General features: G+C 38.8%; 1 protein-coding gene across 4 annotated transcripts in view; it reads right to left on the reverse strand.

Moving 5' to 3' along the window:
* PRKAA1 (protein kinase AMP-activated catalytic subunit alpha 1) overlaps positions 1-16,961 on the reverse strand; it is a 30,094-nt gene extending 13,133 nt beyond the window's left edge. Inside the window, exons 1-4 of one of the 4 annotated variants that reach the window (XM_012777785.2) lie at positions 16,835-16,952; positions 15,504-15,627; positions 3,076-3,217; positions 996-1,089 (exon numbers count right to left, since the gene is read on the reverse strand). In XM_012777785.2, coding sequence (XP_012633239.1) covers positions 996-1,055 — 60 coding nt within the window. In that variant the 5' untranslated portion in view covers positions 1,056-1,089; positions 3,076-3,217; positions 15,504-15,627; positions 16,835-16,952. Of the gene's footprint in view, positions 1-995; positions 1,090-3,075; positions 3,218-4,412; positions 4,436-15,503; positions 15,628-16,834 lie in introns of those variants that run through there. The other 3 variants (XM_012777786.3, XM_076007990.1, XM_076007989.1) reach the window with 3 other exon arrangements.
* Between the last annotated feature and the right edge of the window lie 2,292 nt (positions 16,962-19,253).

A 19,253-nucleotide genomic window follows, 5' to 3' on the forward strand; every position in this document is an offset into this window, starting at 1 on the left:
AACTTTAAAAAACTGTGATCCTCAGACAGACTTGGTTATTACATCAGACTTTTTAAAGAAAAGAAAATTTCAGAAAAGAAGAATGATCTTTGAAATAGAAAATATGGCAGCTGAAATTTTAATATTCAATAGGTAAAACTGAATACCCACAGGTAAAACAAAATGACAAAGAAATAAAAACAGAAAGAAAAGATAAGAAAAAGATGTCAACGCAACTTGTACCTATAACCATTTTTCTAGGCAGAACTTTTTTTTCTGGTGAAGAGAAGGGGGATGCCTCAAATAGAAATGAACCACATTAAGAAATAGTAAAATCAAAATTAACTTGGCTAATGAGTTTGATTTTGACGAAAGTAAACAGATATGCTATACAGAACAAATGAATGAGTGAATAACATAATTAAGGTTAGGAGTAAAAAAATTGTCTTCTTGGTGCTAGATACAGCTCTTCCAGAAAGGGGCTTTTGCATACCATGTAACCCGGGTATGAAATAAAGTATGAGCAGGGAGCAATTTTCAGTTTTTGAATCTGTAACTTAAAGTAGTGCTCAAAATGTCTTCTAAAGTTCCTTCCAGCTCTAAATTCTTTATATCTAATTCCTAACTCCTGAATGGAGCCTGTTCTTACTACTTCAAGTACATCATATTTCTAAAACCAAAAAATGAATGCAATTTCAATGTGGCTACAGCAGGCCTAGACTTTAAGTAATAATATATTTTATAAGGATTAATTACATACTTTAAGATACAATTTAAATGTATGTGTATACCCTAGAAGCATCAGTCTGAGGATTATGAGTTCTGGGATCTCAATCCAATTCTGTCATTAATAAATCATGTGACGTTGAGAAAATATACAAACTGTGAGGTTCATTATGATATGAGTAAGGGAACTGGTTATTAAATAGACCTCTATTGCTCTCTGACATTCTGATGCTAGTAAGGGATAAAGGGGAGTTACAAAATATATATGGGATTAAATCAGAACAGCTTACCCTTCCATTTTTACAGATATAATCAAATAGCTCTCCTCCTGAGACATATTCCATCACCATGAAAATATCAGATGGTGTACTGATGACCTGGTACCTGGTGAGAGAAAACATTGTCTACCAATATTATAACATGTATATTCACTCATTCAATAAATATTTACTAAGCACTTATAATATGCCAGGTGCTGTGCTAGGAGCTAGGAAAACTAAAGGGAATAAAAATTGTCTGTTCCCATGGAGTTCATGTTTTAGGAGCCAGGAAACAGACACTAAATAAATAAGCAGTATCTTAGGTGGTGGAACATGCTATGAAGAGAAATAAAGCAAACTAAGGAGAAATCTTTTCATACAGAGCATTCAAGGAAAGCCTTTGATAAAATAAAAATTGGGCAGAGTCTAAAGAAAGAATGGGAGCAAATTATACCATTATCTAGAGGAGGTGAACCAGGAAAAGGGAACAGCAAATACAAAGGTACCCAGGTGGAGGCCTGCTTGGTACGTTTGAGGAATGGTAAGAAGACTAGAGCAGAGTAAGCTGGGAGAGAGAAATAGGATGTAGTCAAAGGTATAACTGAAGGCCAAGGACACAGAATTTTACAAACCAGGAGGAAGATTTGGCTTTTACTTCAAGGAAAATGAAAAGCTACTGAAGGTTTTAAGTAGAGTACCCATGTGATCTGTCATATTAAAAGGAGAACTACAGCAGCAATGTGAGGAACTGACTGCGTACGATAAAGGTGGAAGCAGGAGGCTACTGCAGGAGTCCATGAGAGAGACGAAAAAGGTGGCTAATTCCAGGGTGATGGCAATAAAGGAGCTGAGAAATGGATCCTAGGTACATTTTGAAGAAGAGATGGAATGGATGGTAGGAAATGAGAGAAATAGGGAAGTTAAGGATGGTTCCTAAGTTTTTGCCCTGGGTAACTGGCTATTAGCCAAGAAAGTGAAAACTGTGGGAGAGAATTTTGGGAGAGTCATAATAAAGACTTCAGCTGGGCTATGTTTAAATATCTGTGAACATCTAAATGGAGATGTAAAGCTGACAGTGGGCATATGAATCTGGAGTTCACAGAAGAGATTTCAAAGCAGAAGATGTACATTTAGGTGTCATCAGCATATGGACAGTATTTAAAACCATGCACCTTAACAGATGAGAAGAGATGAGAGTAAAACAAATTTTGAGGTAGCCAGTTCAGGAGAAAAGCCTAAGCAGGTTTAATTTATAGCCTACATAATAAAGCAGAAGCTGAGCAGTAAATAAGTTATTGGTAGACCCTACAACTGGCAATTGCAAAACAACTATAAGATTACTGCCTTATTGAAATATTAGATTCCTGAAATTTTGTTATTTTGTATGGTCAGATATAAGCAGCTTGGGGGAAAACCCTTTCTACTACATTATTTTCAATGAGGCTAACTGACATCATGTGGAAATTTAGAAGTCAAGAGGGGGTTTTTTGTTTGTTTCTTTTCTTTTTTTTTCCTTTTTTGAGACAGAGTCTCACTCTGTTGCCAGTTAAGAGTACAGTGGCATCATCATAGCTCACTGCCACCTCCAACTCCTAGGTTCAGGTGATTCTCCTGCCTCAGCCTCTAAAATAGGCACCTACCACCATGCCTGGCTAATTTTTTCTATTTTTAGTAGAGATAAGGTCTCACTCTTGCTCAAGCTGATCCTGAACTCATGACTTCAAGTGATCCTCCTGTCTCAGCCTCCCAGAGTGCTAGGATTACAGGCATGAGCCACCACGCCCAGCCTAGAAGTCAGGAGTTTTTACTAGCAAATTATTGCTGGTTTTACAGCAACAGAGGCATTGAACATTATCTCACAGAAGGGCATCTGTCCACAAGACAGGAAAGAATGAGAAGGATAACAACTGATAAGCACAAGGGCAAAACATGAACATAGGCTTAACTGACCATGAATGGGCTTAGATAAATACATGAACAGGAAGAAACTTTTCAAATCCCTCAGAAAACAGAAAGAAGTGTCAGTCATCTTTCTTACTTGTCAGATTAAGTAGGTTAACAAAAATGATGAAAAGATAATTGGACAATATTTAACATAAACAGAGCTTACAGTTTAATTATATGAGGATGCCTGAAGAGCTTGAGGTTCTGAATTTCTCTGCGGATTTTTCCTACAACATCAAGGCTTCGAATCTTCTGTCGGTTGAGTATCTTCACAGCAACTTTATGCCCAGTCAATTCATGTTTACCAACTGTGGAAGAAATAATTTTTGAAATTAGTGCCAAGATTGATTAATAATATTTAGATGTATTCTAAGAGCAATAATTTAAGCATTCTCAGAAAAATACTTAAAAAAATTTAAGTTCCTTTCTCTTCCACCTAATTTACTCCTGAATGTTTAAATGTTTAAGAGTAATTAAGAAAATAAATAAGAAATTGGTCATAGTGGTTTCTTCCAGAAAGGAAAGCTGAAAGGATAAGAGGAGAGAAAGAAAAGATACCTTTTTGTACTTTTAAATTCTTTCATTTTGTTTTTCATTTTTTAATCTATCATACATGTAAATTGAATTTTTTCTGTTGGTATATGGTTCCATTAATTTTAACACATAGAAACTGGAATAACTACTATTATAATCAGATACAAAATAGTTCCATCATCCCAAAAGACTCCTTCATGCCATATAGTTAGTTCCCTTATCTATAACCCCTTGAACCTTTTAAATTTAGGTTCATGGGCATGTGGTTTTACTTTTTAAAATGAAGTTAAAGATGAGAAAAACAGCCTGGGTAACACAGTAAGACCCTGTCTCTAAAAAAACAGTTTTTAAAAATTAGCTGGATATGGTGGTGCATGCCTGTAGTCCCAGCTACCCAGGAGTCTAAGCCAGGAGAATTACTTGAGTTCAGAAGTTTGAGGCTGCAATAAGCTATGACTATGCTACTACACTCTAGCCTGGGCAACAGAGTGAGACCTTGTCTCTTAAAGTGAATACGTAAATAGATAGATAGAAAATTTTTTTAAATAAGCAAAAAAAAAAAAAAAGAGATATTTATCTTTCCATTTTGAATGCTATGTCCAGTCAAAAGGCCATAATCTCAAAAGACACCATCCCAAATGCCATAATCTGCAATGCTGAAATCCTGAAAGATCAAAATCTCTAAAGTCTAAAATCCCCAAAATCACAATTCCAGATGATAAAAATCCTAAAAATAAAATTCTGGAAAAAACAATTTTTAAAATGTTATTTAAAAGACATTTATTGGTCAGGTGTGGTGGCTCACATGTGTAATCCTAGCATTCTGGGAGACCAAAGCAGGAAGACCAGCCTGAGCAAGAGCAAGACCCTGCCTATACTTAAAAAAAAAAAGAAAGAAAGAAAGAAAAATTAGCTGGGTGTTGTGGTGCATGCCTGTAGTCCCAGCTACTCAGGAGGCAGGAGGATCACCTGAGCTCATGAGTTTGAGGTTGCAGTGAGCTATGATCATGCCACTGCACTCTAGCCAGGGCAACAAATGAGAATCTATCTAAAAAAAAAAAAAAAAAAAAAAAAAAAGACATTTATTTACATTTTTAAAGGGGATTTATTTGAGAAACATAAAACATGACAGAACACTTCATAGGCCATTTTACACAATAAAATAGGCAATAATCACATATTTTTACAAGCATAAACAGGTATACCAGTGTCAGTCATACAAGTACATCATTTATGAGATGAACTGTATTCATAAAGAAATAGGTCAAAAAGCAAAATACATAAACATATCTATCAATAAACATATATCACTATGGTTGGTAATTGTATACAAGCAGCTTTATAACTCTGGTTATCTGAAATATCAGACAACCTACCTCTACCTACTGATAAGATCAATCAAAAACTGCAACGGGTCACCACCACATACGCAGTTGCCCAAAGAGCTATATCTTGAGAAATTCTTTTTTTCACAAATGTAGATGTATTAATACAAAAAGGACATCTCTTCATTTACTAAGAAAGTTTCAACATTTTTATGTATATGTACAATGCTTACACACAAAGTCAACGTTGTGATAATGCACATTCATGGAGTCAAATGTGAAAAAAAAATGCATAAAACAAATTAGAACTCTCTAAAAGCCTTTTACACAATTTATACCTCCAGTATTAGAAATGATGCAAAGATGAAATACATACCATAGCGAACTGGCGCTATGTGTGAAGGGGCATAAGTTGTACCTGACTGAATACAAGCAGGGAATGTTTCTTGTATTTTTTGCCTGTGTTTTTACTTCTATGATTTTTTAAACACTGTATGTGTATTTGGAGAGTGGTTGTAGTCTACAAATTTTATGAATATATACTGTCCATCTGAATGTCTGGTTATTGCTTGGCTATTGCAAAAATGATTTTCTGCTTTCATAACATCAATAATAATTAGCTTGTAAACTTTTATTTTTCACTATTACGTAGCCTCATACACCTATCACACAGCCTTTTCTTTTTTTTGAGACAGAGTCTCCAGGCTAGAGTAAGTGCTGTGGCGTCAGCCTAGCTCACAGCAACCTCAAACTTCTGCGCTCAAGCAATCCTCCTGCCTCAGTCTACTGAGTACCTGGGACTACAGCATGCGCCACCATGCCCGGCTAATTTTTTTCTATATATATTAGTTGGCCAATTAATTTCTTTCTATTTATAGTAGAGACAGGGTCTCGCTCTTGCTCAGGCTGGTTTTGAACTCCTGACCTAGAGCAATCCACCCACCTCAGCCTCCCAGAGTGCTAGGATTACAGGCGTGAGCCCCCGCGCCCAACCTCACAGCCTTTTAGAAGGAACGATTTCACAGATGTCCTCCATTGTGTTGTAAGGAATATAGTAAGGAGTACTATTTGGCTTCCCCAATACCAAATCTGTATAAGTCAGAGTTCTCCAGAGAGACAGAACCAATAGGATATGTATATAGCTATATGAGAGATTTATTAGGGGAATTGGCTCATGTAATTATGGTGGCTCAAAAGTTCCAAGACAGACTGTCTGCAAACTGGAGACCATGGGCTGCCAGGATTATGGCTCAGTCCAAAGGCCTCAGAACCAAGACAGCCGAACCAGCTTTTAATCTGAGGCCAAAAGCCTCAGGAGTCTGGGGGCCGTTAGTGTAAGTCCTGGAGTCTAAAGGCTGGCAAGCCTCGAGTTCTGATGTCCAAGGCAAAAAAAGAAAAGTCTGTCCCAGCTCTGAGAGAGAACCCAATTTGTAGTCTGTATTTGTTCTCTCCTGGCACCCGGCAGATTGGATGGCGGCCAGCAACGAGAGCAGATCTTCCCCACGTAGTCCTCTCAGACTCACGCACTAATCTCCTCTGGAAACTCCTTCACGGACAAACCCAAAATAATGCCTTGCCAGGTTTCTAGTTATTCCTTAATCCAGTCAAGTTGACCCCTAAAATTAAATCCACAAGTCCACCCCCTGTCAATTTGGCACCCACAATCATCTCCTTAAACCAGGCATCCTCAAACTACGGCCCGCGGGCCACATGTGGGTGTCTTTGCCCATTTGTTTTTTTACTTCAAAATAAGATACGTGCAGTGTGCATAGGAATTTGTTCATAGTTCTTTTTAAATGATAGTTCAGCCCTCCAGTGGTCTGAGGGACAGTGAACTGGCCCCCTGTTTAAAAAGTTTGAGGACCCCTGCCTTAAACCATACTTAATTTTCAAATGAATACAATAAAAAGGTAATGGTTCCACCAAACAAGATGCAGCTATCCTGCATGCAACCAAAAATCCTTTCCCCAGAATTTTGCCTTTCAGGATTGTGATTTTGGGGATTTTAGACATTAGAGATTTTTAGAATTTAGAGATTTTGGTCATTTGGGATTTCAGCATTTATGAAATCCCAAAATTGTGTTTAGGATTGTGTCTTTTGGAATTAGAGATTGTATCTTTCGGAATTATGATTGGCACTGGTAGAATTTAGACACTGATAATTTTAGAGGCAAAATCTCTAAAAATTTAATCTCAGGAACTTACTAGAGAATATATATTCCATCAAAATCAGGAAGAAATCCTAGGATGATGCATGGAAACGAGTAAAGAAGGGATTTAATATATGAAAAAAACTAAGAGAATCCCCAGAATTTTGATGAAACAGAGTCACAAAAATAAATGTATAGAAGGCCTAGAAGACAACAAATCCAGACAAGAATGTGACAAAGGATCCAAGATAGTTATTTGGGGTGGGGAAGGGGAAGGAAGAATAGATAAATTAGATAAATTAACTCACAGGTTTGAAAGTATAGAATACCATATTGAGAGAGATTTTACAAAGGCACTCGAAGATGTGGGAGATTTAGCCATGGGTTAAAAGAAAACTAAGCAAATGAAAAAAATGAGATTATTTATTAACTCCAGGAAAAATTAAATGTTCTATAAGAAACACAATACAGTCATAGATATTGGCTTAACAAATAGTATTTACACAGTCATACTTATGAAAATACCAAATGGATTTTTTTTTTAAGTATGATATAACTATATTAGGAGGATAGGGGTATGGAGGAAAAGGTACAGGACTGTAAGAGAAAGAAGGAAGAAAAACCTATAATCACAGGTGAAATCAGGTGTAGGAATCAAGCACATTCTAATTTCTAATAAGGCTTTCTCCAATCTCCAATACCAAATAGAAGTGATTAAGAGCAGCCAACCTGACTGTTATATCCCAATTCAGGAAGTACCTTCTTTTTGAGTTTCTTGATACCTGAGTACCACTGCATTCCAGCTGGAGTGACACAAGGAGACCCTGTCTCTTAAAAAAAAAAAAAGATGAAAGATAACAAGTGTTGCTCATGCCTGTAATCCTAGCACACTGGGAAGCTGAGGCGGGAGGATCACTCAAGGTCAGGAGTTCGAGACCAGCCTGAGCAACAGCGAGACCCTATCTCTACTAAAAATAAAAATAAAAAATTAAATAAAAAGAAAGAAAGAAATTAGCAAAAATAAATAAATTAATTAAATTAATTTTAAATAGTTAAAGAAAAAAAAGGAAAGATAAAAAGTGTTGGCAAGAATGTGGAGAAAAGGTAATCCTTATAAACTGCTGGTGAAATTATAAATTAATATAGCCATTTTCAAAAAAAGTATAGTGGTTCCTTAAAAAACTATTAATAAAAATAGAATAGCCACTTGATCCAGCAATCCCATTACTGGATACAAACTCAAAGGAACTGAAATCAGTATGTCAAAGAGATGTCTGCACTTCCATGTGCATTGCAGCATTATTCACAATAACCAAGAAGTGTAAACAACCTAACTGTCCATCAATGGATGAATGAATTTAAAAGATGTGGTATATATACACATAACAGAATACTACTCAGCCTTAAAAACAAAACAAACAAACAAACACACAAAAAAAACAGAAGTTCTGTCATTGGCAACGATATGGATGAACCTTGAGGATATTATGTTAAGTGAAATAAGCCAGACACAGAGAGACCAATATAGTATTATCTCATTTATATTTAGAACCTAAAAATGTTGAACTCATAGAAGTAGAGAGTAAAATGATGGTTATCAATGGCTGGGGGGTATGGGGCTGGACAAGGAAAGGGGAGATAGTGGTCAACAGATACAAAGTTATAGCTATATAGCAGGACTATAGTTAATGTATTGTAGATTTCAAACTAGCTAAAAGATTTTAAATGTTCTCACCACAAAACAATGATAATTATTGGAGGTGATGGATATGCTAATTAGCCTGATTTGATTGGCCCACAATGTGTACATATATTGAAACATCATACTGTACCCATAAATAAATAGAATCATTTGTCAATTAAAAATAAAACTACTGGCTGGGTGCCGTGGCTCATGCCTGCAATGCTAGCACTTTGGGAGGCTGAGATTCAAAGATCGCTTAAGGTCAGTAGTTTGAGACCAGCCTGAGCAAGAGCAAGACCCCGTTTCTACAAAAAAAAAAAAAATTAGCCAAGCTTGGTGGCATGTAGTCCCTGCTACACAAGAGGCTCAAGGCAGGATCTCTCCAGCCCAGGAGTTTGAGTTCACAGTGAGCTATGACTCCACTGCACTATAGCTGGGGTGACAGGATGAGACCTGACTCAAAAAATTAAATAAATAAAATAATTTTTTTAAAAAGTGAATTTTCTAAAATATGATATTCACTATATTTAACAAGTTAACAAAAGTAATCTTTTTTGGAAACAGGTTTTCTAACTGTACTACACATGCCCAAGATTTCTCAGATGGAACACACTGTACATAATGACTGGGAACCCAGCAAATGTTCAACTTATATAAGCATCAATTACTCCCCTGTGCCCTCACATAATGATACCAGTGGGAGTTATTTAACTGGATAGGACTTCTTGCTTCTGGCCCTATTATGTTCCAGTTCCTGTGGTTTTCTGGTTTTTTAAGTTGTGTCCCATCCTTCACAGCCTCTCAGGAATCAACTGTTACAGCTCCCTTTGCAATACTTTAATTTCAGGATTCTAATTTTCTATGTGCTAAAAAATCATAAAATGAAAATTATTAGAAGAAGTCTTCTAAAATATGCTCTACAAAACACTAGGATTGAAGACTCTCCACAGAAAAAGATTTCATAATCAAGTAAGTCTGGGAGAGGATGTAGCGAGTCTGAAGACTCACACATGCTTAGTAACACAGTAACGACTCTGTAAAGTCCTATAGTAAAGAAATCTCTTACACTTCAACTTCGTATTTCTCAATCTTAGTTTGATACAAGATTTTGCTTCTAAGATTTTGAAATAATGTCCCAACAATGACAACTCTAAAATATTTTCTCTTTCAGGGTGGGCAATATCCCCTCTACCTTACCCATTCTTCCCTTCTTTTTCATCTCGACAAAATCTTGGTAATTTAAGGCCATCATACTATAATCTGTTACATTTTCCTTGCTTATAGGAACAGAAATATCTTCCTTGAACCCAATTACCAACATTACTTCAATATTGAAGTTTCAGCAGCGTAATATTAATACTTTTTAAAATATACTATCTTGGCTGGGTGCAGTAGCTCACACCTGTAATCCCTGCATTCTGGGAGGCCAAGGGGGGAGGATTGCTTAAGCTCAGGAGTTTGAGACATGCCTGAGTAACAGCAAGACCCTGTCTCTACAAAAAATAGAAAAATTAGCCAGCTGTGGTGGCAGACAGTCCCAGCTGCTCGGGAGGCTGAGGCAGCAGGATCACTTGAGCCCAGGAATTTGAGGTTTGCAGTGAGCTATGATGACGCCACTGCACTGTAGCCCAGGCAACACCAGGGAACAGAGTAAGACCCTGTCTCAAAAATAAATAAATAAATAATAAATAAAAAAATAAAGGCCGGGCGCGGTGGCTCACGCCTGTAATCCTAGCACTTTGGGAGGCCGAGGCGGGCGGATTGCTCAAGGTCAGGAGTTCGAAACCAGCCTGAGTGAGACCCCGTCTCTACCAAAAATAGAAATAAATTAATTGACCAACTAAAAATATATATACAAAAAATTAGCCGGGCATGGTGGCGCATGCCTGTAGTCCCAGCTACTCGGGAGGCTGAGGCAGTAGGATCGCTGAGCCCCGGAGATTGAGGTTGCTGTGAGCCAGGCTGACGCCACGGCACTCACTCTAGCCTGGGCAACAAAGTGAGACTCTGTCTCAAAAAAAAAAAAAATAAAAAAATAAAAAATATATATATTTTATATATATATTCATATATATATTTTATATATATGTATATATAGCTTATAGCTTATAAAAGACCCACATTATCACATTCGAGCCTCTCAATAAACCTATGATGTAGGTATCATCTTCTTTTACAGATAAAGAAATAGAGGCTGTGAGAAAATCTGTCAATTGCCAAAGTAAAGGTATTGTGATCAAGTTGGGACAGGTTTTCTGACTCTAAGTGTTTTGACCTATTCACTGTAGCCCACCATCCTTGTGAAGTAGAAGGGAAAAAACAACTTAGCACAATCTCAGAACCTCAACTGTTTTCTCAAAACTGGGCTAAAGATTTTCCAGTGAGTAAACTCAGTTGCAGCCAAACTAAATGCTGCTCCACAGTCAATGAATGTAATAAATGGACTTTGTCAAGAATGTGCATGACTTATGCCAAAATTAAAAAAAATTAAAAAAAAAGGGGGGGGAAATGGGCATTTATTGAAACCTTAAAATCTGTACCCCCATAATATGCCAAAATTAAAAAAAATTAAAAAAAAAAAAAAAGAATGTGCATGACTAAGGAATCCCCCCCTTCGTCCTGCTTTTTCAAAGCTCAAACTTTACTCTTCAGAGTGTCAGTTTTACAACAGTGCTAATGTATTGCTTTTAAATGAAATGGAAGACAGATATTTTGGCCATGGAAGATTTACATGTCACAGCGAAGGTTACCAACATTCACAATGTCTTCCTTCACAAGAACAGCAGATTAATCAACTAAATATTAGCTAACAACCATGTTATTGCTCTCTAAAGGGAACTCTAACTGTAGAACATTGTAACAAATGTTCTTCTAATCAGATATATAATCCTGAAGTGAAACAAAATCATACTTTGAGAAAGAGGATTTTAACAGGATAGAGATGCCACAAAGATAGAAATAACTACTTAAGATATTCTAACCACCTAACAATTTCATTCCCACTTTAAAAGAATAAAAATTTCACTACCAGAAAAAAATTAGGAAATAATATTTAAAAACAAAAATAATAAATAAACAAATTTTTTTTAATTCACTATTCACAGTGCCAGGGAAATAGCTTAATCCTGGAGACAGATGAGCTTTAAAAGCTATACTAGAAATTTAAGAATGCTAACAAAATATTTCAGGCATACCAAAAAGCATAACAAATACCCATGCACTACCACCAGCTTAAGCAGCAAAACATTACAAATACAACTACAGCCCTGTAAACTCCTTCCAGATTAATTTCTCCTTCATATCTCCTTAGAGGTAATCATTATCCTGAACTGGGTGTATGTCTTTCCCACATGTTTATTTTTTACTACATATGTATGAATCCATAAACAATAATAGTAACACTGTCTTATGATGATTTTTAAATTTTATATATTTTGAATACATAATACCTGCACCACACACACAATTCCACAGTACAAATGCATATACAGTGCAACATTTTCCTGCTACCTAGTTTCCCCTCCCTGAGTAAGGAATGTAACAGTTTTTCCTGAATATTTAAAGAGACACACTATACATACATAAGCAGTCACACTTAGATACATATTTGCCCCCATCTTTTATACATAAATGTAAGGCATACACACTACCATGTTTCCCCGAAAATAAGACCTACCCATAAAATAAGCCCTAGCAGGATTTCTAAGCATTTGCACAATATAAGCCCTACCCCAAAAATAAGACCTAGTGATGGACATGGCTACGCAGTATATTTGCACAACCCATGCATTTTGTCGCAGAGTGGTAAAGAAGACCAGCAGCCCTTCTCATCTGCCCCATGAGAGCTCTATTGCTGGACATGAAAGATTGGGGCCAATGGTTCTAAAGGAAATAGAGTCACAAGAAATTCAGGATGGAATTCGAGGTTTGGAGAGTTATGATGATGTTCCAGAAGATGACTTAACTATATTTGAATAAATGTAGATTGTTATACTGTACTTAAAAAATATAACACATCCCCTGAAAATAAGCCCTAGGGTGTCTTCTTGAGGAAAAATAAATATAAGATCCTGTCTTATTTTCGGGGAAACATGGTATACACACTGTTCTACTTTTTCCTCTTAAAAATATACCTTGGAAATTGTTCTCTAAATTATATAAAGTTCCTCCCTTTTTTTCCTTCATGTTTGCAAGGTATTTCACTATGTATATAAGCTATAATTTAACTATTATACTATTAGAAAAGTTACTTCCAATCTTATGTATTTATAATAATATGGTGATGAGTAACACATTATTTGACACACACTAGTACATTTACAGACTAAATTCCTAGAAGTTGAACTGCTGGGTTAATTTTTATAAATACTGACATAATCTATGGAGGTGATACCAATTTTTACCCCCACCAACAATGTATGAGTCATTTTGCAAGTTTTTAAAATTTTTATAAATAACATTAAATTGTAAGTATTGCACAACTTGCTTTTGATGCTTAACCTTACATTCTTGAGATTCACTCATGCTGATATTATGTAGCTCTAATTCGTATTTAGATTTTTTAAAATAATGCCTACTGTGATTCATTCACAAAGAGAACTGTCACCTATTTACCTGAAATTACAGTTTTACATAGAAATACTCACTAACTCAATACATAGGTTATATGTACACAACTGATTTGAAGACACAGCCATCCCACTACAAAGACCACCTTCTCTAGGAAAACTAACAAAAACTGCCTTTTAATTTACTGTAATAACATGACTTTGTTCATCCATGCTTTTAAAGAGATTAGGGAAGCCTCACAAAGGCATGGACACTAACATCTTTACAACCAAGCCACGTGCCTTTGCTCACTCATGTAATCCTAGCTACTCAAGAGGCTGAGGTAGGAGAATGGCTTAAGTCTAGAAGTTCAAGGCTGCAGTAAGCTATGATCATACCACTGCCCTCAAACCTGGGTGACAGAGCAAGATCCCATCTCTTTAACAACAACAAAAATCTTGACACACAGAATGAAAAAGAAAAAGATACCTTGGAAATAATAAAGATAATTCAAGCATAATCTCAAACTAATCCTAGTTTTCTGTTTAAACTTTTCCCTCAAAATGTTACCATTAAATAATTAAAGGAATTTTTTTTAGCCTGTAATATGAAGCAATCACTATTAATTTATAGTCCTTGCCCCCTAAAAATTAAATTTCCTGTATGCATGGAATATCATACTGGAAATTTTTCTGAATATCAGTATCATAATCTTCCTTAATGTTTGCATACAATTTCTATCCAATGTATATAACTAATTTTAAAAGCTCTATTCCAAATTGTCTCAATTAAAATATATGACTAATCCTATTATTTATAAGAATTCTTGTGAAATTAAGATTGTTGGTGTTAGTTACCAACATCACCACTATAGTAGCTATTTTTGCCTATTCACTGAGCATCCATGTCCCCCTTTCTCTACCCTAATAATACCCATTTCTGTGTAGGTGTCTATCCTGTCGCCTCTTACTATCCAATTACTGCCCTATAGACTGGGTGCAGTGCCTCACACCTGAATCCCAGCACTTTGGGAGGCTCAGGTAGGAGGATCACTTTGGGCCAGGAGTTCAACACCAGCCTTGGTGACATAGCAAGACTTCTTTTCTACAAAAAAATAAGAAAAATTAGCTGGGTGTGGTGGCACACGCCTGTAGTCCCAGCTACTAGGGAGACTGACATAGAAGGATTGCTTGAGCCCAGGTGTTCAGGACTACAATGAACTATGATTGTTGCTTCTGCCTGATTAGGAACATAAAAGCCTAAACCAAATGACACATGGCATCCCTACCCAGAGGGACTAGATGAGCCAGTGAAACTCATGAGAGGTATGCTGGGCCTCCTGGCTTTGGAGAGAGAACCATAGATATGTTCTTGGCTAAGTTGAGTTAGATTTTCTATTACTTGTGGCAAAAAGCATCCCAACTGTTAAACAACTTTTTTTTTTTTTTTTTTTTTGAGACAGAGTCTTACTTTGTTGTCCAGGCTAGAGTGAGTGCCGTGGCGTCAGCCTAGCTCACAGCAACCTCAAACTCCTGGGCTTGAGTGATCCTTCTGCCTCAGCCTCCCGAGTAGCTGGGACTACAGGCATGTGCCACCATGCCCAGCTAATTTTTTATATATATATCAGTTGGCCAATTAATTTCTTTCTATTTATAGTAGAGACGGGGTCTCGCTCTTGCTCAGGCTGGTTTTGAACTCCTGACCTTGAGCAATCCGCCCGCCTCGGCCTCCCAAGAGCTAGGATTACAGGCGTGAGCCACAGCGCCCGGCCTTGTTAAACAACTTTAAAAAATGAACTGGTTAAAGATTTTAACCACCAACATTGGCAAATGTGTTTATGAACAAACATAACCATATCCATGAAACCTGTGATCCCCTAATATTGGCCTTTCTATATTTGAGATTGTTGACTTTACAGAGTATGGTCCTTCAAGAGAAGCAGGGGGAGGGGTGAAGAAGTGAAGGTTAAGAAACAGCTAAGTCACTGGAGAGATTCATGTCACAGCCATATCACAGATCAAATCCAGCAGATGAAAAATTCTTTCTTGCTTTCCTATCTGCTATGCCAAAAACCACTCAGCAAATAGACCTGACTTCACTCAGGTCTATATTAGGGGAATAATGAATATCATAATCCAAGCAGTAAGAACTCTAGGAAGGGATGGGGGCATTAATGAGCATTTTTTTTTACAAATACTTGCAAACTAAAAAGCAGTCTGAAATTGCTAACAAGAAATAACAAAGCCAAAAATAAAAACCTTTAAGGGGCACAGAAACATTTTACTGGCCTATTATGGGCCCGCCCTAGTAGCTGTTATTGCCCTATTCTGGCATGTGTTTCTTACTTCCTTACATTGTTGGCCTTGCTGATTTTCACAAGAAGATTTAGGCAGTTGCTTCCCTGTGGGCTATACAGCAATTTTCCAGTTCTATGACTCACAAAGGGCAAGAGAAGGAAGGGTTCTCCTCTTCCAACCCTAGATAAAATCAGAAAATGTTTATTTAGCTCTGGAACAGCAAGGCTCAGTTAATTCACTGTACAGACTTTCACAAACTTTCTTTCTTTCAAGTCAAATATTTACCAGGAACTTAATATATGTAAGCCATAGTCTATCATTTATCCAAAGCCAATGCATGAATTATTTTTATCAGTTCCAAACTTCCTTCCTCTACATCCCCAATAACAAAGTCAAATATTTTAAATAAAAAAGTTTACATCTCACAAAATTTGCAATTAAACCTTCTGTGGCAGAATTGGTGGACTGTACAGCAGGTTTATTATTTCCAGAATAGTGCTTTGGAACATAGGGTAAGGGATTCTACACTTTGTTGTTTTTTTTTAAAAAAAAAAAAAAAAAGTTCAAATGATGTGCATTAAATCGTTTATTAAAAACATAAATATCCTTTGAAAATAAATGGAAATGAACTTCATTAATAAACTAAAATGCTATTTGGAGGTGACATCTGCACTGAGGTTTGGCATACAGAGACTGCAAAACTCTTAATAATTCAGAAAGACTAAAGGCACAGAGTCTCACTCAGAGCGTACGCTATGCATCACAAACGTAGAACCAGTCTAAATTCATCAACTGCTGGGAAGAAATTCGGTGATCCTTTCCAACGAGATGGCGTTTTTTTTCATTCTGTAGGCTACCCCCAAAGCAAGCTTACTTTGGGGGGAACACATCTCACGCCTGGGAAACACCAGGGGCAGGTAGGTCGACAGCCTCCTAAAGAGGACGGAAATACGGACAGCGCTGCGAACCGCCGAGGAAGCGATGGGCTGGCCCTGAGCCAGGGGCACAGCCGGGCGCACGCAGGGCCACCTCCCGGCTCCCGCCCGAGACCGGCACCCCACTCGGCATCCCGCGCGCACCGCTCGGCTCCCGACTCTCCCACCTGCGAAAGTTTGCACCTCCGCATCCCCGCCCCTCACACCGACCGAGCCCCTCCGGTCACCGCGCCGTCGCCATGGCGACCGGTCCCCACCCCACCCCGAGGCGGCCCGGGCGGGCCGCGCCGCAGTCCCGCGGCGGCCTCGGGCTCCGCTCCCGCAGGAGCCAGGACGGGGCCGGCGGGCCGGGAGAGGAGGAACGCCGCGGGCAGGGGGGGATGGAGAGGTGCGAGAAGCGGAAGTCGCCCGGCTCTCCCGCTGGGGCCAGGCCTCGCTCCGGGGGTTCTCACCCTTCACTTTGCCAAAGGTGCCGACCCCGAGCGTGTCGCCCAGGATGTAGTGACCGATCTTCACCCGCCCGTCGTGTTTCTGCTTCTCGGCTGTCGCCATCTTCCTCCAGGAACTGAGTCTGCGCACGGCGCCGCGGGAGGGGGCGGAGGGGGCGGGCAGGGCCGCGCCGGGGGCGGGCGGGGAGGGGGTGGGGACGCGGGCGGGCTGCGGCGGAGCGGAGCCGCCGCCCTGCGCCACCCGCCCGGGGCCCGCGGCCGCCGTCGGGCTCGGACACCGCCCCGGCGGGGCGGGCGGGGGTCGCGGGAGAGGCGGGGTGCTCCCTTCCCCGCCCGCGCCCTCCAGCCCGGCCCCCGCCCACCTGCGTGCGCGCGGGAGAGGCCGCCGGGGCTGCTGAGGAGGGCGGGCGCCCGGCTCGCTTCGCCCGGGGGTTTCTGCTCACGGTGCCCCCCCATTAGCGCCCTGGGCGGGAGGAGACCCCTCGCCTTGTGCTGCAGAGCGAGGCGGTGGGCGCCGGGAGCGCGCTCGGGCAGTGCAGACCCGAGCTGCTTGGGAGCGCAGCGCGAATTGAAACATGGCAGGGGACACTGCCTTGCCACTGTTTCTAACCTTGGTTCTCATCTTTCCTTCTCGGATGGAACCTAGTATAGACGCCGCATGGAGTCTTCGCTTGCGTCTTCGATGGAGTTTCTCGCCCTCCTCCCAGCTTCCCCCCTCCACACGCTCTTTTTTTACTTTGAGGGCAGTAAGTTGCTATCGGGCACCGTGGCGGTTCTAGCGGCGTAGTCGCCCTTTTCTCCTGGACGCTATCCTGAAATTTCCTCCCCAAAGCAAGATCTGTTGCAAGGAGCAGCCTGGGAATGTGTGAATGGATGTGTGCTCGGGGAGGGGGTCCTTTTTGATGTATAGGAGTTAATATTTTAGATTATCAATACACTTTCACTGGATTGAAAACAAGGTTTACAGTTGCATCAGCCAACTCAATAGACAAATTTACTGTACGTGTAATGAGTAAGACTTAGTCTATTATCTGTATAAATGACTATACAGATAGCCATTTATAAAATTAAAGTATGCTTATCTGTAATAGAATGTTTGAGTTTTTTACTCAATTCCACTCCTCTAACAGTAGGCAAAACCAAGTGTTCCAATCAAAAAATATATTAATAATAAGTTTATAGTCTCTCAGTTTGGCAGTGTCATAGCCTTTGGTCCAGTGTCAATGGGCAAAAAATTGTACCGTTCACGAAAACATAAAAAAGTAAAAGACTTAAGAAGTCGCTTCACTTCCCAAAGAAAATCAGTTACCTAACTCTCTTGATTTCTCCTTTCTGTTTATGAAATCAAATGACAAGCATTATGTATTATTTTGCTCCAACGGAAGTATTGCAGGGAAAGCAAAATTTTGCCTCTGAGCTTAGAATTACACTAAATAAGCAGAGAACAGTCCCAACTAGCCTTGAATCATCAAATTCCTCCAGTATTATGGACTACATATTTTTTAAAGAACAAATAGTTAAATCTTTGATTACTGATATGTTTGGGGGGCAGGCAGGTGTTATTGTAACTTTTGCTGTCTGACTTCTTCACCTTTACCTGTTTGCCTTGTGTATTTCTGCATCTCAGGCTTTTTGGATCTCTACAGAGCAAAAATAGCTCTTTGGATTCTCTTAAGGAAAGAGAAAAACTTTAACTTCCTGCTAACCTGCCACCTCCAATATAGCATCTTACGTTACTTTAAATTTGTATCATGTCTGGAATTTAGCCCAGGAAGGCTCTGTTATTTTTTTTAACCTACAAGAAAAAATCACAAGTTACCTCAGCTTGGTACAGTGCCAATTAAGCCACTGAACATCTTGCAAGGGAGTAAACTGAAGCTAAATTTTGCCAATCCATTTGCCAATCTCTTCATGAAACTGAAGACTCAAGAAATTAAACTTTTTTTAAAAGAAACATCAGTTTGTTTCTGCTTTGTAATATTGTAGATTATAATTATATTTAATAAGTGGTCATTAAATGCCATATTCCCTTAAAAGCATTGTTGAGGAAATAAAACCTAGAATTAGAGATCAAAAAAATTGGAAGTCATCTTTTCCATTTTCCTTGTAGTCTCTGTTTAAGCAGCTTCAACTGCTTGGTTTTTTTGTTTTTGTTTTCTCTCCTTATGCTGAGTTGAAAACTGAATCCAATTCACTGTTTTTAAAACAGTACATAATAAGCCTCCTCTATTCCTTCACTTTTTCTCTTTCCTTCATGCCTTTTTAAAATTTTTTGTCACATTTTCTTCCACCCTCTCTTCCTTTCATTTTCCCATTAATCTGTCTCCAAACCTTCACTTTCTTCTTTCTTCAAACATTTGTTAACTGTTTGACACTATGGAAAATTTCCTTTTTCAAAAAAATGAAAAGTCAAGGTTCCTAC

Source organism: Microcebus murinus, chromosome 11 (assembly GCF_040939455.1).
Source record: "Microcebus murinus isolate Inina chromosome 11, M.murinus_Inina_mat1.0, whole genome shotgun sequence".
Lineage (NCBI taxonomy): Eukaryota > Metazoa > Chordata > Mammalia > Primates > Cheirogaleidae > Microcebus > Microcebus murinus.